Source organism: Eleutherodactylus coqui, chromosome 3, assembly GCF_035609145.1.
Source record: "Eleutherodactylus coqui strain aEleCoq1 chromosome 3, aEleCoq1.hap1, whole genome shotgun sequence".
NCBI classification, from domain to species: Eukaryota; Metazoa; Chordata; class Amphibia; order Anura; family Eleutherodactylidae; genus Eleutherodactylus; species Eleutherodactylus coqui.
In genome coordinates this window covers 7303158-7327979 of record NC_089839.1, presented here as the reverse complement: position 1 = coordinate 7327979, position 24822 = coordinate 7303158, and the positions used below count along the sequence as shown (strand labels likewise).

Below are 24822 nucleotides of genomic sequence, written 5' to 3'. Positions count from 1 at the left end.
GGTCTGGTGGGGGGATGTCACCAGGTGTAGTACTGACAATAGGGTCTGGTGGTGGGATGCCACCAGATGTAGAGCTGACAACAGGGTCTGGTGGTGGCATGCCACCAACCAATCAGTACGGGATATTGCAGCACTTTTGGACTGTTATTCGGAAATGGAAACCATTTGGTGTGTGCAGTGCATATTGGGGGAGACCTCATTAACTGACAGAACATGGACAATGAAGCCTTGTACGAGCTGTGAAGACATCACACACATCATCTGCCATCACTGAGGAGGTCTCACAGGCCATTGGAACATCCATTAGCACCAGAACCATTTGAATGGAACTGCATGCAAAGGGTTAACATGAATGAGTGCCTGTACACAAGCCCAACATTAGATCAGTGAATGCACAGAGGCGCCTGCAATGGCACTTGAAGCATATGACTGTAAATAAGTAGAAGCAAGTGTTGTGGACAACTGAATCACAGTACACCATTTTCTGATCGGATGGTTGCATTTAGGTGTGGCGGTTAGATTACAGCAGTTTCTATACGACTGCATCGTCCCAACAGTGAAGTTTGGAGGAGGTTCTGTTATGGTGTTGGAGTGTTTTTTGCTGGGAAGGACTCGGGCCATTAGTTATATTGAAGTCCACCCTCAACGCCAATGGGTGCAGAGACATTCCCGGACAATGTGGCATCACCTCCCCTGTGGTAATACTTTGGTATAGCTCCGTGTCTCTACCAACATGACTGAGCACCATGTCATAAGCCACGCAGTGTTGAGGCTTGGTTTCAGGAGCAGAACGTATGCAAATTGCATTGGCCGTCCGAAAGTCTAGATCTTAATCCCATAGAGTATATTTTGGATGAACTAGCACACCGTATCTGTGCACACCCAACAGGACCATCATCCCTTGCATCACTATCTGAAGTTCTCCTCAAGGAATGGGGGCAAATCCCTTCACACATCTATGGAAATTTGGTGGAAAGCAACCACGGAGGGTTACTGCAGTCATTGAGGCCAAAGATGGCCTAGCAACGGATGGAAAAATGGGAATAACATCAAATTTCATCACCTTCTATGTGCGTCTGAACACTTTTGTCAACATTGTGTAGTATAATACTTACTTAAATGAGTTGCCCTGGAAGGGAAAATACCAATCCAGAGGTGTCAAAACCTCTACTTCTGGCTTGGTTCCAACACTAAGTCACTTGGTATGGCCTTAGAGAGGACTAGCTGTTCAGCTCTTTTCAATAAATAAACCCGTCCCATTCTCTATCTCTGCATTGGCCGTGACAGAGAGGAGGGTCGGCTTAGTTATTGAAATGAGATGTGACCCCGTGTCAGAAGCAGAGGTTACAACACCCCTGATGGGGTAAATATTGACCCTCCCTGAATAACCCCTTTAGGGCAGCTTGTCCAACCATACTGCTGATCCAGGTTTAGTTAAACTGCTATCAGCTGTTGAACTTGGTTTAAGGTTTTGATCTAGGATTTGCAAAACTTAGTTCACTTGATCTGCGATCAAAGGTTGAACCTAGAAGAAATGTATCGTACTCGGTGATTGGTGACTGTAGTCAAGTGATCTTCCCAGCATTCATAGTGATAGTAAAAAAATAGCCGCTACCAGCAGCAAATGTGGGTGTAATTTTAACACCCAGGAATACCCTATCAGGCTATCGGCTAAACCTGCCATCTTGGATTTTGCCTGCTAAATTAAGTTTAACTATTTGATCCTCCCAAATCAGCGGTTTTAGCAGCCTGTCTGCTCACCAAAGAAAATGAAATGTCGGGAATTAACACCACCCCTCCAAGCAGTACCTACAACTATATATACATCCCCTGGATGACCACTTGGTCATGTGCTTGATGAAGGAGGTTTATATCCCTCTAAACGCATTGAATCCCCACAACTGTTACCCCATTGGTTGTTTTTATACTTTGTAATGTTTTAAATATCCTCACTAATAAATGGATCCTCTCTAAACTCCCATTGTGGACTGCGGCTCTAGATCTCTGGAAAACAACATCGAGGCATGTGGCAGACCAGGAGCAAGGGGGTGCTGCCATTGGAGAACCCCGTGAAGCAAGTTGTATGTTCTTCCTATTCTGTATGACTGTAATCCTTGCAGTGCCGGGTTTTATTTACTTATTTCAATCTTCACACATGACTGAGACTCACTTCGGAATCCCGTCGTCTCTCTCCAGTTTTAGATGTCTTTGTGACAAGAGAAGTCTTTGGCCATCTCAACCGAGCATTTGATAAGCCATATGGGGCTTCAGGTGTGACGGTCTGACCCTGAGCTTTAGGTTTGAGGGAAATACAATTGCAATATTTTATACAGGGTATCTTAGAAGTGTTGAAACACCCGTGTAGAACGAAAACGGTTTGGCATTCAAAATGGCCGTCATTTTGATGACATGGCCTGACAGGTCTCTCTTCCCTTGTTGCTTGTATGCACAATTGGATCACAGTCTGACGAACTATTTTCATTCTACATGGCTGTTTCCACACTTTTGAGACACCCTCTATATCAAGACGTTGATGGAGACTTTTTTATAGTCTATAGTTTTTTATATATATATATATATATATATATATATACCCTGTTTCCCGGTAAATAAGACATACCCTGAAAATAAGACATAGCATGATTTTCCAGAATTTTTGAGGATGCAAAATGATTTTTCAGGCTTTTTGAGGATACTTGAAATATAAGCCCTGCTCCAAAATTAAGCCCTGCTAACAGTCAATTAAAAAAGTCAATTTAAATAGTGTCCAGGCAGCTGTACATGTAAAAAAGTTAAACCTTTTTGAACAAAAATTTCTATAAGACACTGTCTTATTTTCAGGGAAACAGGGGTATATACATGTGTGTGTAAGATATAAAAAAAACACTAAAACTCACAACTGTACAACTGAAATAATTTATTTACCACTACAGCACCACAAAAAAACAAACATACAATGTGTTAAAATACAGAATAATCAGTCAAAAATACAGCTGAACTGGTTGTATACTTATTTTTTTTCCTACACGGTCTATACAGGTGTATTGTTGATGAAACGCCCAAACACTGAACTTTAGTTTTTCTTTTACGGAAAATGTTTTTGAAACAATACGGAAAAGAAGGAAAAATGAACCAAATTGAATTGGAAACAGAAATTCAGAAGTGGTAAGTAAAAAAAAAAAACAAAAAACAAAAAAAAGAAAATGCCTGAACAATGCACTTTTGAAGAAATCCATTTCCCTCACATTTAATTGCCTCCACCGCAGGGTAATGGTTTGGACATGTAAAATAAAGAAGCCTTTGCTCTCCAAAATCCCACCAGTAACCGTTACTCATTTGCTTCTCTCTTTAATCATCTCAACCCTTCAAAATTGCTTTAAAAGAAAAAAAAAAAAACTTGGCGTATTTCCTGGAAAGCGGAAGTCAAACAAAAGTTCCACGACTGGTAAAGTCAATCATATTTTTTTACTTTTTGTTTTTTTAAAAGTTCATGTAAAAAAAAAAATTAAATACACCTTTTATAGGTTGTTGCTGTTTATATGGTGCTTCTCAGCCCTTTCTAAAGTATTTTACACTGACATTACTGGAATCTGGCGTATTCACTGCACCTTCCTAGCAAAAAAAAACTGTAAAAAAAAGGACAATAAAATAAAATCACTTACAAGTTGTTCCTGCTCATATTTATAACTATTTACACAGTTGAGAAGAAGAAAAGTTTTTTGTTTTTTTTTCTATTGAAAGCATACTGTAGGTTGTAGAGCGGATAATCGCGAGCCGACGCTTCAACGGGAATTTCGGTACGATTGAGAATTATTGGACATTTTATGTAATTTCAGAATTTGAGTGTAAAGAAAAGGAGTCAAAATTAGAATTTTGTTTTGATTATTAGAAGAAAAATGGAAAAGTTTTTGTTTTTGAATAACCAAGACCAAGCCAATTGTCGAGAGCAGTTAAGGGAGTGGGAATTAATATTACAGATTCTGAAATATACACTTTTGGCATATTTCTATTTCCCTTCCTTCCTTATGGTAGGGTTAGCTAGAAAGTCGATTGTAGCCAATTTTGATCAACACCATTCGAACCAAGATGGCTGACCAAACCATAGTAATCAAGGTTCACAAGTTCTACTAGGAGTTACTGTAGAAATACTGAACTGGAGAATTATCAAAGTGTCAAGAGAAGTTTTTGTTTGGTTTTCCTAAACCTCGATATACATTTCTGGTGGGCTTATCAGGAACGATCGAACCCTTGGCTCGATTATTGTGATTCGTTGGGTATGAAGACCAGCTGATCTAGTGTTTCCATCAAAATTTGATTTAGATAGGAGTAGAATGTTGTCCTTGGTTTGGCAGAAAGATTTCCGCTTGCAATCCTTCATGTTCATTTTTGTCAAATTTTGCCAAATTTACTGAGCAAACCCCATTTATTTGGGATATGAAGGACCATTAAGAGTTGTGAATTTGAAAAAAGTCCTATTTTGTGTTCCTCAACATGAATTATTCAGTTCTACTTCAAATATTTTTGGCGTTTGATTTACCATATGACCAGAAAGTCAGATTGGGGTCAAAATAAAAGTTTTTAAATGTGCCAGATTTGATTTTTTTTTTGGTTCAAATCTAGAAAATACAGTGAAACCTCCAATAAATCTCAAATCCGTTATTGCAAAAATATCTGATCTGTTTGGGAACATGCAGAAACTAAAAGGAAAAAGAACAGGTAGCTTACGGCGTAATTATGAGCAAGATGTAGTAACATAAAATATGTATTCTAGTGCAAGTCAATGTACAGGACTCAGCTCATACTGGCCAGCTACACAGAATCGATAAGAGCCCTAACTGTAACTGAATGGTCGCTATAGCTGACGTTTGTACGGAGTATAAACATACGCTATGGTTGTACATTTTACACATCATGAACATAATTATTGGTTTTCAATGTTTACAACAGAGAACTACAGAATAGTTTCCAAAGTAATTTTGGCTCCGCTGTGCCCCCCCTTCTGTTCCCCCACTGTAATACTATCGGTACAATTACATATACCCAAAAACAAACACATATAGCATAGCTATACAGCATCATAGTAAGGTCTGGTAATTAGACCAGTAATTATTAAATATTTCACTGGTTTAATAAATGAAATTTACATTAATTCATTCATATAAATGCCTCAGACTTGGGAGAAGGGCGTAGTCGGCAACGGCTTATTTTAAGTACACTGAAAATGGTGGTGAGTACGTAAGGTAAGTCACAGATGTGAAGCTGGATGGAAAATAGATGTGCAGAAGGGCATTTTTGAAACCTGTCAAGAAAACAAAAGGGTTGCTAAAGCCAATAGACCTATAATATTCGATACCTCATCAGAAAAATAACAGTACGATGTTGATTGGTTGCTATGGGCAAGTTCTGCAAAGAAGAAGAGCCTAACTTGAGTTTGGCCAAAACGTCCTTTCTCTGGTTGTTCATGATAAGAACAGCGCAATTCTACTTTAGTGTTGTGATTACTGAGCTACCATGTAAATCACCGAGGCGAGTGAATGTGCTGAGGACTCACGGTCGTTCTACATTACAACTGCTCTCTGTTCATTTTCTTGATATCTTTTTTAGGTATAGTATGGGCTGTTTTCATACTCTGTGGATAGGCCATCAGTGGTTGATGGACAAGGGTCCGCCTCTTGGAAATGCCATTCATCAGCTGATTGCGTGGCCTGCTGTTCAGTGCGGCGGGCCAGATGTTGTGGGATAGCCGGCTTCACTTCCATTAAATCAATGGGAGTGCTGCGTTACTATTCCACTTCCTGCTCCTGTAAACTGACATCCTGTCTTAGGCAGGGAGTGCAATAGCTGTGTGGTGCTCCACTGATTTAAATGGGAGTGAAGCCAGTACTCCTATTTCCTCCCGTGTCCACTGATGACAACAGGTTTGGCCTACTGCACTGGACTATGGGCAGGATGATTAGCTGATGGACAGGGGTCCCAAACAGTGCACCCCCATCCATCAACCACTGTTGGCCTAGCTAGGGGGCAGGTCACCAGTTGAAAAAGAGACCAGACTACCCCTTTAAGACATATCAAGATAATTAACAGAGGGTATTGGTGACTAAGAATGATTCTTGAGTCATCATTGAGGCACACTCTTCAGTGATATACATGGTAAGCCCAGTAGAATTGCAGCGGACCCCTGTCTATCAAGTACTCATGGCCTATACAGAGGATAGATCATCATTTGAAAAAAGCCCAGACCACCTCTTTAATATATACCATAGGCCTAAATAGTCACATTCTTTCAACATAACTTGATAAAAAATGGTCAAAACTGGTCACACCATCCAACCTTCCGAGATGACCTGGTCTCCAAGTCAACGGACCATGACCCATGAAAACAAGGACTTCTGAAGGTGACGATTGTTTGGCAGAACCAAATATAGAATATCTATAACCTTTTGGGAATTTACCATCCCTGTGGGGGTATATGTAATAAAAATGCACAGGACAACAATGGTAATGCCCATAGCAATCAGTCAGAGTCTGCCATTTTCAAGTAAAGATGGAAACAATTGCCTAAAATGTTTTTTGCCTTGGGCAACTCATCTATTTGCTAATTGTTATATCTAACCCAAGATTTTCTAAGCAGTCATCTTGTCACTAGGGAACAGTGAGTCACCCCACGAAACAGCGGTAGGCACATGGTTTCATCATCAGCCAAAAATTGCAAAAAAGCGGGGCAACTAACCAATGGCCTGTTGTAGAGAAAACAAAAAGTGATCTGAGTTATTACCGGGACAGATATAACTCCTCTAAATGGGTATTTCCATTATTTTCTTGTTTCACATAACGCTTACACATTATTCCAGTGTTTATTTCTTATATTAATGCTTTTTATGTTTTTTTCAAAGATGCTCAGAAAAAATCGAGACATTCGATCCTGTTAATAGATCGGAAACTGTGTGAGGCGAATCTCCTAAGCTTACGCACATCTACATTTTATTTATTTTTCCTTTAATTTTATAGAGTTGTCAACTACAAATACAAAAACATTAAAAAAATGTGAAGAGTGGGCCATTCAGACGCTGGGTACAACACAAGCATGGGAACGAAGACCAGAAAGTCTCATGATGTATTCAACAGAGTACCAAGGAAGGAAAAATGATGTGTCAACAAAATTAATTTCAGGAGACCTGGGTTGATCCTGGCAGGCAGTGAGACTGAAAAAATTGGCCCAAATCTCTTACTCTAACACAGGAACATCATAGCATGGGAAAGGGGGTAATGTTCCACTCCGTTTTAATAACAACTCTGGATAAAGCCTTCTGTGATGTATAGTTTCTGCCAGTTATTAAAAATAAACTTTCCAAAAAGTTCACACTAAGTACCGTTTTTTTCTTCTTTTTTTTTAAGAAAATAACACTGATCGAACAAGGCCTATTTTTTTTTTTTTTGCTTTTTTTCTTTGAAAACGTTTTTTGTTAACTTTTTTATCCCACTAAAAAACACACACACTCTAGCCACATTTACATGATTTTACAATCATATTTGAAAGCTGTTCAATTTTTGGTGTCTTTCCGACGTAATACAAAATGGTCAGAGAGTCTAAATCTTGAGATACGCAACACGGTGACGCTGATGCTTCTGGGTTGATGGTGTTGTACAGACTGAGCACCTATAGAAAAAAAAAGAAGATCAGTACATTGATTGTGAATATATATATATATATATGTGCACAGAGGCGTAACACAAGAATGCTGAAGAAGAGAGAAATGGGCAACTGGCAGCAACAAGACCTGATCTCAATCCAATTGAAATTCTTTGGTGAGAGCCGAAAACTATTATTGGGAGAAGGAACCTGCAAACATTCAAGAGCTTGTGATACCTACAGTGGAAGAAACATCCAGCAGACGGGTGGAAGAAGAGGCTCTAGTTGTCGCCAAGGGTTGTGCAACTGAGTATTACGACAGGGAAACTCAATGAATTGAATGAATGGCCACGCGCTGCCTGTGATTGGCTGAGTGCTGTGACCAATCACAGGCAACGCTCAGCTTCATTCAATGAATGGCTGAGCACTGCCTGTGATTGGCTGAGAGCTCAGCCAATCAGACGCAGCCTTTTCAGCAGGCAGGGATTTTAAATCCCAGCCTGATGAAAGAACTTCATTACAGTGATGGGACCCAAGCGGCTAGTTGCACTTGAGTCCCGGCAGTGGCGGACAGGTGAGTATATATATTTTTTTATTTTTTACTACAGCTAAGGATGATTTTCAGGGAAGGGCTTATATTTAAATCGCTTCCCTGAAAATCACTGCTGCCGGCAGACCATTGCTTTCAATGTGGCCACCGACAGCAGCCATGGCCCCTTTGAAAGCAATGGTGCACGGACCATCCATTTCCCACCCTTGGCTTAAACTCGAGGCACCTAATTTTCCCAGTTTTTTGTGGTAAAATTAGGTGCCTCGGCTTATACTCAGGTCGGCTAATACTCGAGTATATAAGTACTTTGTTTTAATGATTTTCTATTTTTAAAAAGTAATACATTTTTTTCGTAAACAAAAATTGCTTTGCGTCGCCCTATTCTGAGACTTTTTACATTTGTTCACTGATTGGGCTGTGTGGGCTCATTGTTTGCAGGGTGAGCTGTAGTTTTGATTAATACCATTTTGATGTGCATCTTTTTGATCACTTTTATTTTAAGTTTTTGAAGTCAGGATTTCCCAAAAAATTTGCATTGACAGCCACCAGGTCTGGAGTGGACTTGTCTCGGACTGGAGACTGCTCCATGCACACTTCAGGACCACAGGACATTTATATGCTTTTGGCGGTCCTGAAGTGGTTAATCTCCTGCTCTTTGAGTTGTTCTTCACGTTGTGCCGTCACCATTCATTTTGGTGTTTATATGGACGCTCCATACAATGACGCCCAACATGTACTTCAATTACAACGCACGTCTGGAAGGGGTTAATTCTGTCCATGTCATATACTACCTTTAGTCTTTATTTGTCATTTTTAGTGATGGAAACTTTTTTGTTTTTGAAGCGGCTCTTAACTTTATATCATTAGAATGTTCATTACATATCTGCTTATTACTGAAGATATCGGCTTTTTTATACTAAATCATCCGGGCGATAATAACGTTGACCGCAGATGTGGGTCACCCGGTGGCAACTCTTACCGATTTATAAGGATGCCATTAATAGGTTAGTAAAACACAAAGTGACCTTTTCCTTCAGGTTCAATGGACTATTTATAACTAAACACAGTAGCGCTCTTCAGCATCCCTACAAAGCCCACGTTGTGCTACATTCCTGCTGGCGTCTTGTGTACCGTAAATGCCAAAAAGATATTTGTGACAGCTGAACTTCCTGAGAATATTTCTCCAGTAAAGCAAGGAGCGAGGCGTTACTAAAATTCTAGATGTTCCATGGTATAAGACCCCAAATGTATCTGAAAAGCCCCAGGAAGCTCTTGAGAGCTATGAACTTCAAGTCCATGTGAATAGCCTATGGTATGTAGTATTGATAATGCAATGGTGTACGTAAAAGCAGGAGGCTTAAAGGGATTGTCCAGTTGTAAATTATAGATGGCCTATCCTCAGGATAGGTCTTTAATAGTAGACTGTCAGGGGTCCTGGGAGCCCCCACTGATTAGCTGTTCTCTTGGCTGGTGCCCTCCTACACTGAGCTGATTTATGCAGTGGCCTAGACTTTACAATGATGTTATTTGCATCTACCATGTATGATACTACTAACGATGACCTGTCTGTCTGTGCGTGAGTGGGTTTGTGAGTGACTTACATGCTCCATCCCTGATCACAAGATGGTGACATCATCACAGGTCCTGTACACACACGGCTGCTGTCCGGCGAGGTGTTTGTTAGCATTTCATAGCAACTGAGGCCACAGGGGGTTTGTACTCTGCCCGTAATCTGCACAAGGATGCAGGTCCTTTGATGATGTCACCGTCTTGTGATCAGGGGCGGAGCATGTAAGCCATTAACTCGGGATGAGTGTCATCATTATGTGATCAGGGGCTGAGCATGACAGTGACATCATTACAGGTCCTTCAACTCCAGTGTTGTGCTGCTTCTGATGCCTGTTGTATGGGATGAACAATGTATGTAGCAGTGCTGTGTGTAATATGCATGTAGCAGAGCTGTGTGGTGCACTGCACAACCAGAAACACAGGTACTATAATTTTCAAATAATTACTAGAATTAATTGATTATTCAACATACAAGTAGGAGTGGTTGTTTCATAGCTTTCCCTGTTAGAGCCTTGTGTGGTGCAGAGTGCTAAGACAGCAGAAATGCAGTCCTAATATCTTGCTCACGACCTGAAGGTTGCAGGTTCAATCACCACATGGTTCAGGTAGCCGGCTCAAGGTTGACTCAGCCTTCCATCCTTCCAAGGTCAGTAAAATGAGTACCCAGTTTGGTGGAGGGTAATGAATACATTACTTGTGGAATAAATTGGTGATATACAAGATTTATTATTTTATTTTTATTTTATCTTTCTGTTCCTGTGAAGATGTTTTTAAGGAAAATACAATAAAGGTCTAGTTTTTATCAGATCCTATGGGAGTGCTGGAGTTATCCTGCATTTTGGGGCAGAAAGTAGATCCACCCATGGCTCATGTGGTTTCTCCTCCTTTGGACCTCGTTATCTATTTTCTGAGATCGGGTCCGGTGTGGGTGAGCTGGTTCTATATGTTTTCTTTGGAATACATAATTCCAATAATGCGCCCCTCTCAGACTCTGGTAACAGAGTGAAATCTCTTCTCTGCGTCGTAGAGGCGTCTAGTGGCCAACAAGCTCTACAAGCGGAAGAAGAGGTCACTACACACAAGGGGCCTCCGAGAGCCTCTTATAGGCCAAGGGGGAAACTACTTTTAGGGCCTCCGGTAACAAGACCGTCCATCTAATCACCACAACTCTCATCATTTACAGATCTGCCTAAGATGGAACTGCAGGACGGGTTTTGCAGCAAAGCAACAACTTCTTCTATTTTGCAAATCAACTCTGTGACTAAGTTATTGGCTCCAAATAAGGGCCCCTATGTACCTTCAACAAATGTCAGACGAACATTGTTGGTTTGACAGCTGTTATGCCCAGCTACCCCATACACATGAACATTCAACTTAGCCAAATGTTCATGTGTTTAGGGAGGTAAGCACGGCCAAATAGCTCTGGAGGTGGCTTGAAAAAGACTTAGATTAAGTCGAAACGTCGCCATTTTATGGAGCAATAAAACCCTTTTTTTACTATCTTTACACCGTTGATGCTGCCGCCTCCTTGGATACTAATGCATATTACCCAAGACATTATCTGTCCAGGAAAGGTTGAACCACCCCCATACACATTAGAAGGTCATCCGGCTCCACTGTTACCAGAGGGTTCAGGCGACTAAACTGTAGTGTGTATGGGGGCCTTTAGCTTTAAATGTGTTTGTCTTCTGCTGGACCTACGGGGGCCTATTCCTGTATCAGAACTGGGGCCCACAAGAAGATCCACTGGTGGTGGTTGTTTTGGGGGACAACACTACATATATGTCATATATGCCAATCCTCAGGACAAAAGAGAGATACACTAATGAACTAAGTAGACTTACCCTAGTGTGCTGGGTGTCGGAGCTCCATAAATAGGGACATGCTCCAGCACAGAAATTTGCATTGTAGCCTTTTGGTTCATGTATCCATTTCCATCCAAGGTCCTTCTTGAAGTCGATATACAAGGGGCGTAGACAACAATTGTCCTGGACATTTCTATGAAGAAAGAGGCTTCACAGTTAGCTTCTCTTTCATTGCAGAGTCACACAATAGATAGATTTTGCACTACATGATAACTTTCTTCTACATTTCATTTGTATGTCTTAATCAAGATGGCACTCATAAATATTCATTAGAGATTCTGCTCCTGTTCATTCTTATACATTTCTATTATGTCCTCTGGGCTGTCATGTGACCTTTCATATATTATTGAGCAAGAAAGAATTTTATTGGTCAATGCACTCTCTAAACAAGTCTACAAGCTCCACCCAGTAGACTTATTCAAAGATAATGAAGGAGTCGAAAGGCTTTTGGCTACAATTTCCTTTTTAAACTTATGACCTATCTTAGGGTAGGTATCAGGGTAGGTCATCAGCTGTTGATGGATGGGGGTCTGCCATTCGGAATCCCCTTCCATTAGTTGATCGTTATGACAGTGGGCCGACCATCATCATCAACGGTCAGAGGAAGCCATTGGAATTAATGGGAGTGCTGCGTTTCTCTACCCTTCCTGCTCTTCTCACAGTCAGGACATCATGCACTGTCTTGAGCAGGAAGATAGGTCAGCCTGTAAAAAATCCCGGAATGCACCTTTAAAATTGCTCCATGCCTTGAGGACACAGCAATTTTTTGTTTTCTTCCTTTTTGTTTTCTCCTCCCCACTTTCAAGAAATCAAAACCTATTTCTCCATTGAAGTAGCTGCCTGAGGGCTTGTTTTTCGTGGGATGAGTTGTATTTTTCACTGGTGCCATTTAATGTACCAAAAGATGTACTGAAAAAATTTCTACATGGACTGAAATGGATGATGCCACTTTTTGGGGGTCTCATTTTTACACATCGATGCAAAAATGAGATGATAACTGTATTCCGTGGGTCAGTGTGATTACGATGTTACCACATTTATATAGTTTTTTTCTTTATTGTACTATTTTAAAAAAATAAATTATCTTTTGAAAAAAGTTATTATCTTTTGCCACCTTCTGACCGCCATAACGTTTTTATTTTTCTGTTGCTACAGCTGTGTTTTATAGACAGGGTGATATCAATTATGTTATTTTTAAATTATATAAATATGGGAAAGTTTTTTCTTAACTTTTTGACTTTTCTCATAATTAAAAAAAACTTTATTTAACTTATTTTTGCTTCAAAAGGGGACTTAATAGCGATTGTTTGCTCACTTATACAACATTACAAGATACTGCAATATGTAGTATTTCTGTAGGCCTTCTTATGAAGCCCTGCCACAGGCATGTCTTAATAGGCTTAACTACATGGCAGCCCAGGGAGCCTTCAGAAGGTACCAGGCTGCCATGACTCCTAAACGGCAGGGGGGGTGTTCAGACATTTAAATGCCAATCACGGCAATATAAATGCAGCTCTCAGAATTCATAGCGGTATTTAAATGGTTAAAGACAAAAACAAGAATACACCTACCGTGTATGGAGCTGGTTTGACTCCTGGGCCTGCCCTATACGATCCCAGCACATAGCCATTATACATGTACAGCAGATGTTGCCAACAGGTTAAAAAATACAATACAACATTTGTTGGAAGCATCCATCAAAAAAAATCTGCTCCCCGCTTCTACTACCGCAAGTGTTCAATTCTCCCACAGTGCCATCACAGGAGAAATGAAGTACTACATGGTGCTTATTAAAGGCTTTCTATGTAATACATGGACTTGTTGGGTCCTCCATAGATACAGTTGAAGCCACTCCCATCTTGTTTAATTGATAGAGGTCAAGATGAAAGACCCCGTCCTACTTTCTCTTTCTGTTAACACTGAATTCTCTTAACACGGTATTAAAGATGGGCTTTCTAAACATGGCGGACTCTTCAAATCTGTCTGCCTGTTTATTGCTGGTAATTTGACAGTTGGTTCCGTTCACACACCTGAAACAATATGCAGCATCTAACGCCCGTTTCCTCCGCCGACTTGATTGCTGGGATTCTTGTCTGTAGGATGGTAGCAGCATCAGCAGTAGATGGGGGGTCTGGCTGTTGTGCTTTTTCTGACCAGGCTTCAGATTTTTGTGGTCCACAATGGGATATAAGAAGGAGTCGTCGATACCTGAGATACAGAAACCAGAACTGTCATTCAAATCTGCAACTATAATCACGCTGGATTAAACGGTACATTTATTTTGCCTTCTTTATTCAATATAGGATGACAAGGCAATATATCAACACCGAACGTTCATTGCATTAGGAACTGCTGGCACGTGACATCTTGTGATCGGTAATGTGGTACCAAGCAATGGGCACGTCATGATCTGCTCTCAGATAATATCCCACCCTCTCATCTGCGCAACAGAAGGCAACATTTAGCAGTCATGGGTATATGTGGTGGCTTGAGTGACTTTAACCAGATTGGTGCCCGAGGTGCGGTGCCAGTGGTTCTCAAACCCCGGAGTGTACCAAGAGTGGCTGAACCATGGACTGAAGATTAGACAGCAGCAGGCCACATGTGCTTGATCCTAGAGACAAGGGTGGGGTGGCACACAAATTTCCACAATAACCATGTGGCATACTTTGGGTTGACTGGGGTTCAATAGCCAAAGGGTGCCGCTGATGACCCCTTGTCATCGCTAACAAACTTCTCACATGGGCTCCTCAAAGTTGAAAGGCATTAATTGACATTGGACACATGGCAGAAGGTCATCTACAGTGACGAGTTCTGTTTCCTGATGAACCATACGGATGGCTGGGTCCTCATCTGGGGTAAACAGCATGAAGCCATATCCCATGTGTGGACCATAAGTGTGGTGGTGGTGTCATGGTCTGGGGAGTGTTTTCCTAGCATGGCCACAGGTCATCATACCACAAACTTTGAATGGTGAACGCTACAGAAACTAGTTAGCGGACCATCTACACCCATATGTTCAAGAAGTCTTCCATGACCACAGTGCCATCTTTCAACAAGTCAATGCTCCATGCCATCGAGCTCAGATCACTGGGGAATGGTTGGAAGAACATGCCAATGAATTCCCCACTTTTGGCCCCCAAACTCACTGGACTGTCATCCCAGTGAATGTGTTTGGGATCTGCTGGAAGGGGCTGTGAGATCTGCTCTCACCTATCAGCAAAATGTGCCCCAACAGATGGAGCAGCTGCAGTGGGCATGGGGCGAGTTGAGTATGGAGGATGTCAGCCACCTTGTGGAATCTGTTCCCTAACGCCTGAAAACAGTGATTGCCCAAAAACATGGACCAACCCGTTATTGAGTAAGTGTTCCTAATGCGGTGATCGTTCAGCAGGCAATGGGTAGAACACACAGACTCGAGAACTTGATGCATGTGCGGTCTTAGATTCAAAGTCAGAACCCCAAATCTACTGCATCTGTGTTAGACGTCAATTAAAATGCAAATAGTTTGGTTTTGGTATGGAGAACAAAATGTAATTGTTCTCCGTAACAGAAACAAAGTAATCTTGTAGATACGATAACTTATAATGGTTAACAAAAAGAAGCAATGTTACAGCGAGCTTCAGAAACTACTTAGGATGCTTCATTAAGATGCTGTATTTAGAGAGTGAGGAGTAAGCGTGTCCTGAGTCTATATTTGTAAAGGGGGTCTGGTTTGGGGTCTACAGTTGGGGGTGTGGCCTGGGGTCTGTCTTTGGTTCTGGGTCTGATCTGGCATCTGAATTACTTTAGGAGCTCTTGGCTCTGTAATTGTTTATGTGTCTGGATGTCGGTAATGTTTAGGGTTGGTCTGAGGGTATGTGCTTGTCTGATGCCCGTTAGTTTAGAGAGCCTGGTGTCTGTATTTTTCGATAGGTATGGTCAAGGGGATGGCTTTTTTTAAGGGTCTAGTTTGGAGAGTTGAGCTTTCCTTAAGGGTTTTGGATTGGAGTCTGTATTCATACTGGGATGTGATAAAGAACATCAAGTTCACTATTTGGGATTCAATAGCTACAGGTTGGGGGCATTAGGGTAAATATTTTGTACATTGCACAAAACGCAACGCTTTACATGTTTCAGAATACCCCTGATGCCTGTTCTCAAAAGTTGGCATGTTTGGAATAAATATAACTGAATAGTGAAAATCCCCGATGGATGGGGATTACCAGGACCTGGATATGTGTGGTAGTGAGGGTGATGGGTCACAGCCAGGATCTGCCTGTGATAGGGCAAGGCGATGTGCTGGATGGTCCACAACATGCCAGGTGATTGTACCCAAATATAGGCTAATAGACATTACTATCCGAGAGCCGTACCTGCAAATCTGGTCTCCAACTCCTCGCTTTTGTTTGGGATGATATAGTTGTTGGAGGGTACGAAGGTGCAACAAGGACAATGTAAACTTATTTTAAATCCAAGATTTCGATCTATAAAAGAAAAAAAAATCAAGTTCACAATTTCATTTTCATTACTCCTTTCTGCCATCCGTCTCCCCTTCGGCATCAACCATGCTTGTTTTTGGTTTAAAAGGTTATCCCCTGCTCATCACCAACATGTTGGGGCCAGACTCTAGCTGTCCATACACTACAGCGGTGCAGCTAGCTATAGGGGTTCTGTGGTTACAGTCGTAACTGAACTCGGACTCTATGGTGGCCCATAAATCACCTTCATATAGAAGAACAAGGGCCATGCAAATCAGAGGCATAGTGAAAGGCTCCTCAATGCAAACAGGATCGCTTGCCTACCATATCTGCAATGTGTGGCCAAGAGGTCTGTGCACCCCCGCAGGTACCTGGGCCCCGATGCAACATCAACCTTTGCATCCCCACACATATAGAATAGTTTATTGATAAACTGTTAACAGGGGCCATACTGTATACAATCATCACACTTGCAGTTAGGAGGTGGGCCGGAAACCACATTTAGTAGGTCTTAATACAGGCCTCTAAGAATGGAGGGTAGTCTTGTGGATAATTGGACAAGAGAATATTGACCTTTACTTTGAGATACCTTCAAACATTTTTGGTGGGATTCTCTTGTCAAATGGACTTGCTACTGCAAATGTTCCACAAAGTGGGAATTCTAGGGGTTGTTTCTGGGCAATCGGGAGTAGGGTTTAAAATGTCCCACAAATGGGGATTCTAATGTTGGGTGTTATATTGTGGGTGTAATATATGCACATCTACCAACAGTCCCATATTTCACTGGACTGTCCACTCAAGTGGAACAAAAAGGGATGTGGTCCATGCAAATCTGCATAACAAGGAACATTTCTATATGGTTTTGGGTAAAGTTCTTGGGTAGAGTTAAGATAGGGCTCAAAATATCCTGTAATTAAGGGTTCAAATGTTGGGAGGTATGGGCAGCGCACACCAAAGCATTAGATCAGGGCTTCTTTACTTGCAATATAGATAGATAGATGAGAGATTTCATGGGTTCTTAAGATGGTAACCATGAGCCCTCAGTAGACACATTTCAGGAGTTTGGTAAACTTGGAAGGTTAAAAATTACAAAAAAGGCCATTTTTTCTGGTAGTCCCTTTTGATGAGGCCCACTACTTAAACTGGTTGTCCAGGGAGGTTGGCTCTTTGCATGGACCCAATCTTTACACTTTATGCCTGCTTCTGACACTGGGTCATATAATTTGGACCTTCTCTGCAGGGGACTGCCTCTTCTGCACATCTTTAATGACCAAGCCAGCCCCCTTCTCTGTGTTACAACTGGGCTGGAAGTGGAGGTTCTGACACTACTGCTCCGGGCAAGGATTCTACCTGGACAACACATTTAAGGAATGGTGGTTGGTGAAGCACATGTCCCAAAGTCCTGAGACCCAAAAAATGTTAAGAACTCCAGCATTAGATGAGCAAAGATCCTTCTTTACCTCTATGACGGAGCCATTCTTTTATAGCTTCTGTCACATCGAACGACAACCACTCCCCCTCTGCTCTCGTCTTCACTACTTTACTGTCTATGTAGCGCTGCATCGGCGATGTTAAGTCTTTGGATTTAAGTATCTGTATGGAAAAATGTTCAAAAAAATGTGGACAAGACAATAATTTAGTATCAGTAAAAGAAATAAACAAATGACAAAAATGAAAAAGGTTAAAACCCAGAATTTCATTTATACATTCACTTCAATAGTGTTTAGCTGCAGTACCAGACATGGCCAATAAGAAAGAGTGGCACTATTTCTGGATAAAACTTTTTTGTGATCCTGCACTCCTTAAACCCAGAGTTTGTGAGACTCAACAGTTTGCATGATACCTCACAGCACAAAATCTTTAAGCACAGCTTAATGCAGCAAAAGATAAATAAGTTTCCCTTCCCGCTGTGATGAGAAGACTTCCATCTGCAGGTCTGACAGGCAGAGGATCAGTAGGGCTGCTTTCACACCTGCATCTGGGCTCAGTTCAGAGTTTCTGTCTTTATGCTTCGTTTTTGGATGAGAGAAACTGAAATAAAATGGAAAAAAACGGATCTGCTTTTTTCCCCCATTGATTTGAATGGGATTAAAAAAAAACAGAAGCAAACGGAAAGGCAATTTCCATTCTTTTGGATAAAAAAATAACATCTAGATCTAGAAAAGCTTGAAGAGTGGGCGGCGACTAACAGAATGGTATTTAACAAGGAGAAATGCAAAGTCCTACATCTGGGCAAGAAAAATGAAGAAAGAACATACAGAATGGGAGGAATTGGGCTAAGCAGCAGCACATGTGAAAAAGACTTGGGTATACTAATAGATCATAGACTGAACCTGAGTCAACAATGTGATGCAGCAGCCAAAAAGGCAAACACAATTCTGGGATGTATTAAGAGAAGCATAGAGTCTAGATCACGTGAGGTCATTATCACCCTCTACTCTTCCTTAGTCAGACTGAAATACTGGGTCCAGACAAACTGGAGCAAGTTCAGAGAAGAGTTACCAAGATGGTGAGCGGTCTGCAAATCATGTCCTATGAGAAACGGTTAAAGGATCTGGGAATGTTTAGCTTGCAGAAGAGAAGGCTGAGAGGAGACTTAATAGCGGTCTACAAATATCTGAAGGGCTGTTACAGTGCAGAGGGATCAGCCCTATTCTCATCTGCACAAGGAAAGACCAGAAGCAATGGGATGAAACTGAAAGGGAGGAGACACAGATTAGATATTAGACAGTGAGGGGGATCAATGAGTGGAACAGGTTACCACAGGAGGTGGGGAGTTCTCCTTCATTGGAAGTCTTCAGAGGCTGGACAGATATCTGTCTGGGATGATTTAGTGATCCTGCACTGAGCAGGGGGTTGGACCCGATGACCCTGCAGGATCTGATGACCCCTGAGGACCCGATGACCCTGGAGGTCCCTTCCAGCTCTACCATTTTATCCATCCATCATTTCACAATATAATTTTAGGCTGTACATGTCATAAATAGGGATCTTCTAATCCACCAATTTCCAAAAATGTGAAGCTCTCTGATTTTCTGTTTCCTCAATGTTGATTTGCTTCTACCATCCCTACAAGTAAATATCCTCAGCTCAGCCTCCAGAGCAGCGCTCTGTTTGAATAGTCCTGACTATCAACCCGCCAGTGAATATAAACTCTCTGCCTTTATAAAAGACGCACAATTGCCACACAGATCTTCCCAGTATCTAAAATGCTTGAAAACCAGTAATGAAATATCATCTACTGAGAAAGATTTCCGCATCGCACGGCCTTATCTGATCGCATTCCCATAAAGTCAGCAGCTGGCAGGAAGCCGCCAACCTGCAGCTCTGACCCCAAGTGACTCTGCAGCCATTTCTCTTGAGAATCGTGTTGTCCTAGTATTATCTAATCTCCTCATATATCCCAAAAGCATCAACGGACCACAAGCCCTAATCCTGCATATTCAGCGAAGACACCGCATGTAGATCAGCGGTCTGTAACACATCACCCATCAGCAGTCGTGAAACAAAGGAGGTGCCTCCTACTGGTTTATGAGACCCAGTGGGGACAGCGACCGATGCAACTAACGACCATCTCAATGTATGCATGCACTATATACGCTGAATGGACACTTTGTGCCCCCCATCTAGAAAAATACTGACCAATGTAAAAGGGTGTGTGACCAGGGGTGTGGCTATGTGCAGGGCTTACCATGACATAAAATGTTACCTCTCAGTGGTCCCAATAGTAATAGTGCCTCCTCTCAGTGGCTTCAGTGGTCATAGTGCACCTTTTAGTGGCTCCAAATGTAATGGTGCCCCCGATAGTGCCCCATATAATAATAGTGTAGTCCCAATAGCAATGGTGCATCCCCCTTACTGGCCCCATTGGTAATAGTGCCCCCAATAATACCCCCAAAATACTAGTGCATCCCCGAACACGGCCTCAATAGTAATAGTGCGCCCCTTTGGTGTCCTTGAGCAAAAATCATAACCACAAGTAGTTTTACTCACTGATGCAGCTCTGCTCCGGCCACCATGGCTTCTGTATGCAGAGACCCTTCTTCCTCCCCAGCGTCTACGTTCCTGTATGTATCGCATGCAGCGCAGACACTGGGGGAGGAAGCTGTCAAGCTGTAGCAGAGATGCGCTGGTGAGTAAGCCACTTGTGGCCATGGTTGCTGCCGGGTGTATGGCCGGTAAAACATAAATAGAGGCCCTAACCTTGGAACTTAATGACCGGCTGGGCTGGTGACTTACCAGCTGGGTGGCAACCCTACTACGCCCATCTAGTAGCCCATTGGACCTTCCTTGGCCTTCAGGATCACAGCAATTCATCATAATTAATAGTAATCTTTATTTGTATAGCGCCAACTTTTTCTGCAGCGCTTCCATCCATCCATAGATATCAGAGAACCGGAGGTGCACCAAGAAAACCTCCCAGACACCATTGCTCCGCCTCCTCCAGCTGACAGGAAGGGGTCAGCGATTCATACTGCTTGCGCCAAATTCTGACCTCCCATCAGTAACAGAAATCCGAATCCATCTGACCAGGAGTTTTTATTGATCCTTTTTCAAATTTTTGTGCAAAAATAGTAAAGCATATAAACTTCCCATTGCCATAATCGTACCGAAATGAAGAATTACGGTAACGGGATTCACACCACAAAGTGAATGTGTTTAAGAATGAAACCCCAAAAAACAAGACAAAACTTGAGAAATTGTGCTTAACTGTTTTCTGTCATTCCTACCTCAAAAACAACTTTACAAACAGTTGTTCTACACTTTATATGATGCCAATAAAACCTGCACCTTGCCTGACAAGCAACAAGCCCGCGGCTCTGCCGGCAAAAAATAAAAAAGTTATGGCTCTTGGAAGGTGATAAAATGTAAAAAAAAATTGCTCATCCTGAAGGTCACAAAAGGCTGCGCCCTTAAGGGGGCAGTGCCAAGACACTCAACCCCTCCCAGAATGCGGGGCCTGGGGCGAGCAGCTGATGGTCACAGGTCCCACCCTCAGGGGCTTCAGAAATTAGGTGACTTTGCTGGGAGAAGGTGAGGCCGTTACAGTAGAAGGCCGCCTGCACACGGCTGGATTTGCATTGCCGAATCTAGGGCCGGCGTCCGCTCGCGGGAGGAACATCGCAGCATGTTTTATTTTAGTGCGGGCTATTGAAGACAATGGAAGACGTCTGTCCTGTGGCTCTTGCACAATAAGTGTTGCAGAAGGGTCACAGGAGCTGCATCATCGCCTAGCGACGGCACAGGAGGATCTGTACTGTGAATGTCTAACGGCCGGCCGGAATATCCGCAGTACAGAAGGCCGTCTGCACTGACAGGTACGCGGGGGTCACTGGCTGAGCACAGGGCTGGATTCCACTGCCGCAGTCCGATCCGTTCGTGTGCAGCGGCCTTAAAGGAGTTGTCCCACGGCAGCAAGTGGGTCTATACACTTCTGTATGGCCATATTAATGCACTTTGTAATATACATTGTGCATTAATTATGAGCCATACAGAAGTTATAAAAAGTTTTTTACTTACCTGCTCCGTTGCTGGCGTCCTCGTTCCCATGGAGCCGACTAATTTTCGCCCTCCGATGGCCAAATTAGCCGCGCTTGCGCAGTCCGGGTCTTCTGCTCTCTTCAATGGAGCCGCTCGTGCAGAATGCCGGCTCCGTGTAGCTCCGCCCCGTCACGTGCCGATTCCAGCCAATCAGGAGGCTGGAATCGGCAATGGACCGCACAGAAGAGCTGCGGTCCACGGAGGGAGCAGACCCCGGCGGCCATCTTCAGCAGGTGAGTATGAAGACGCCGGACCGCTGGGATTCAGGTAAGCGCTGAGCGGTTTGTTTTTTTAACCCCTGCATCGGGGTTGTCTCGCGCCGAACGTGGGGGGGGGGGTTAAAAAAAAAAAAAAAAACGTTTCGGCGCGGGACAACCCCTTTAATCATGCAGCATCAATGACTTGATCAATGTTTTCTGCAGGCTGGTACAATTCCCACAATACCACAATGATAGATATTTTTAGGTTTTTCCACTTTTGCACAATAAAACCCCATTCTGAAAAAATATATTGTGTCTTTTTTTGCATTGCTGCATTCCAAGTCCCGGAAGGTTTTCTTTTCCCATGGACGGAGCTCTGTGAGGGCTGTATCCTTTTTGCGTGATGAGTTGTAGTTTTTATTGGTACCATTTTGGGACACTTTTGGCTTTTTTTAAAGCACTTTTATTGCAGAATGAATTAAAAAAGCATTGTGGCTCAGTTTTTTTAGCTTTTTTATAGCTTTTGTCATACAGGATGAAAAGTATGTTCAAATTATTGCACAGGTTGTCACGGATGCGATGATACGAAACATATATATATTTAACACAGGAGAAAGGGCGAAAAAAGGTTTCCTTTTTTTAACTATTTTTTAGCGTTTTGGGTTTTTTTTAACCATTTTAATTTTTTTTACATTTTTCATGTCCCTGTATGATGCTATGTTTGCTCTGATAATATATTGCAGTAATTCTGTATTGCAATGCATGATCGTTAATCATAGCGATCACAGGCCATGACAGACCAGGACTCCATAGTCTGGCATCCAGTTGCCATGGCAGTTCACCAGCCCTTTGCGATTACATAGCAATGGATGTTCTGACCGATCCCCGCTGTTGCAGAGGGAGGCCATATGTCAGTCACAGATGGCACCCGCTGCTGATGGCGTGGGCTCAGCTTCTGAGCCCATGCTATCCATAGAATGTAAGTTTACGTCCTGGGGAGGGAAAGGGTTAATTCCCAAATCCTGAATTATATTTTACAGAAGGTTCCCCCATTGGAGACGCTCATCTATTAGCCAGGAAAGAGAGCGGCTATGAAGATCGTCTGTCTCTGGAGGACGAAGGACTTCCAGACATTACATGAACATTTATCTGAATAGAAACTATGTAATACTTCATTTCAACTGTGGTGGCGCTAGAGGGAAATAGAACTCCAGCTACCAGGTTCTCCCAAAGATTGTATCTGATCGCTGGGGTGCTAGCCTGTGGGACAACCTGCAATCATTTGTCATTGGGGCCCCTTCTATCACACGAGTACTGACCAGCACATGACCCGGTCACTTACCTGGTAGAGTTCTATCCGTTGCTCCGATACTCGCGCTTTGGGATTCTGTAAACGAAACACTCTAAATTCTGCCTTCACTAAATTTGAAACGTTTTTCTCCATTGCAGAGACGTCGAACCGGACGAGTCTGAAGTACGGATTGTAATAACTCGGGTGGATGGCATCTGCAAAAAAACAATATGGCTTTTGTAAATATATAGTCAGACAGCGTCCATCCAGAGACGTCCACAAGACGATACAAAACACAAGATATACCCTGGAACCAGCTGCTAAAAGAATATCAATTATTACACATTAAATGGGAAACCACCGGGGAACACTGACAGGAAAAAGGACTTTGGGATATTTAACTGGAGCAACCAGTGTCAGGCAGCTGCTGCCAAGCCAAGTAGGATCATGGGGGCGTCAGAAGAGGTCTAGGGGTGTATGACGAGGACATTGTTCTTCCTCTTTACAAGTCACTGGTCAGACCACACATGGAATGTTGTGGACAGTTTTGGGCACCGGTACTTAAGAAGGACATATCAGGGCTTGAGCGGGTACAAGGGGGCAACTAAAGTAATAAATGGAATGGGCGGACTACAATACCCAGAGAGGTGATCAAAATTGAGGTTATTTAGTTTAGAAAAAAGATGGCTGAGGGGCGGCCTGATAACTATGTAAAATATGTCATTGGTCAGTACAGAGATCTCTCCCATCATCTATTATACCCAGGACTGTAACAAGGGGGCGCTCTAATAACTATGTACAGATATATCAGGGGTCAGTACAGAGATCTCTCCCATCATCTATTATACCCAGGACTGTAACAAGGGGGCGCTCTTATAACTATGTATCGATATATCAGGGGTCAGTACAGAGATCTCTCCCATCATCTATTATACCCAGGACTGTAACAAGGGGGCGCTCTAATAACTATGTATAGATATATCAGGGGTCAGTACAGAGATCTCTCCCATCATCTATTATACCCAGGGCTATAACAAGGGGGCGCTCTAATAACTATGTATAATATATCAGGGGTCAGTACAGAGATCTCTCCCATCATCTATTATACCCAGGACTATAGCAAGGGGGCGCTCTAATAACTATATATAGATATATCGGGGGTCAGTACAGAGATCTCTCCCATCATCTATTACACCCAGGACTGTAACAAGGGGGCGCTCTAATAACTATGTATAGATATATCAGGAGTCAGTACAGAGATCTCTCCCATCATCTATTATACCCAGGACTGTAACAAGGGGGCGCTCTAATAACTATGTATAATATATCAGGGGTCAGTACAGAGATCTCCCATCATCTATTATACCCAGGACTGTAACAAGGGGACGCTCTAATAACTATGTATAGCTATATCAGGGGTCAGTACAGAGATCTCTGCCATCATCTATTATACCCAGGACTGTAACAAGGGGGCGCTCTAATAACTATGTATAATATATCAGGGGTCAGTACAGAGATCTCCCATCATCTATTATACCCAGGACTGTAACAAGGGGACGCTCTAATAACTATATATAGCTATATCAGGGGTCAGTACAGAGATCTCTGCCATCATCTATTATACCCAGGACTGTAACAAGGGGGTGCTCTAATAACTATGTATACATATATCAGGGGTCAGTATAGAGATCTCTACCATCATCTATTATACCCAGG

At 42.4% G+C, this 24822-nt stretch overlaps 1 protein-coding gene across 1 annotated transcript in view; it reads right to left on the bottom strand.

The window, feature by feature from the left end:
- Nucleotides 1-2902: 2902 nt before the first annotated feature.
- The window catches only part of TGFB2 (transforming growth factor beta 2), a 106492-nt gene continuing 84572 nt past the window's right edge, over nucleotides 2903-24822 (bottom strand). Inside the window, exons 2-7 of the mRNA XM_066595080.1 lie at nucleotides 23158-23321; nucleotides 17535-17667; nucleotides 15970-16080; nucleotides 13645-13822; nucleotides 11594-11747; nucleotides 2903-7657 (exon numbers count right to left, since the gene is read on the bottom strand). Of these exons, the coding sequence (XP_066451177.1) occupies nucleotides 7499-7657; nucleotides 11594-11747; nucleotides 13645-13822; nucleotides 15970-16080; nucleotides 17535-17667; nucleotides 23158-23321 (899 nt within the window). The 3' untranslated portion in view covers nucleotides 2903-7498. The remainder of the gene's footprint in view (nucleotides 7658-11593; nucleotides 11748-13644; nucleotides 13823-15969; nucleotides 16081-17534; nucleotides 17668-23157; nucleotides 23322-24822) is intronic.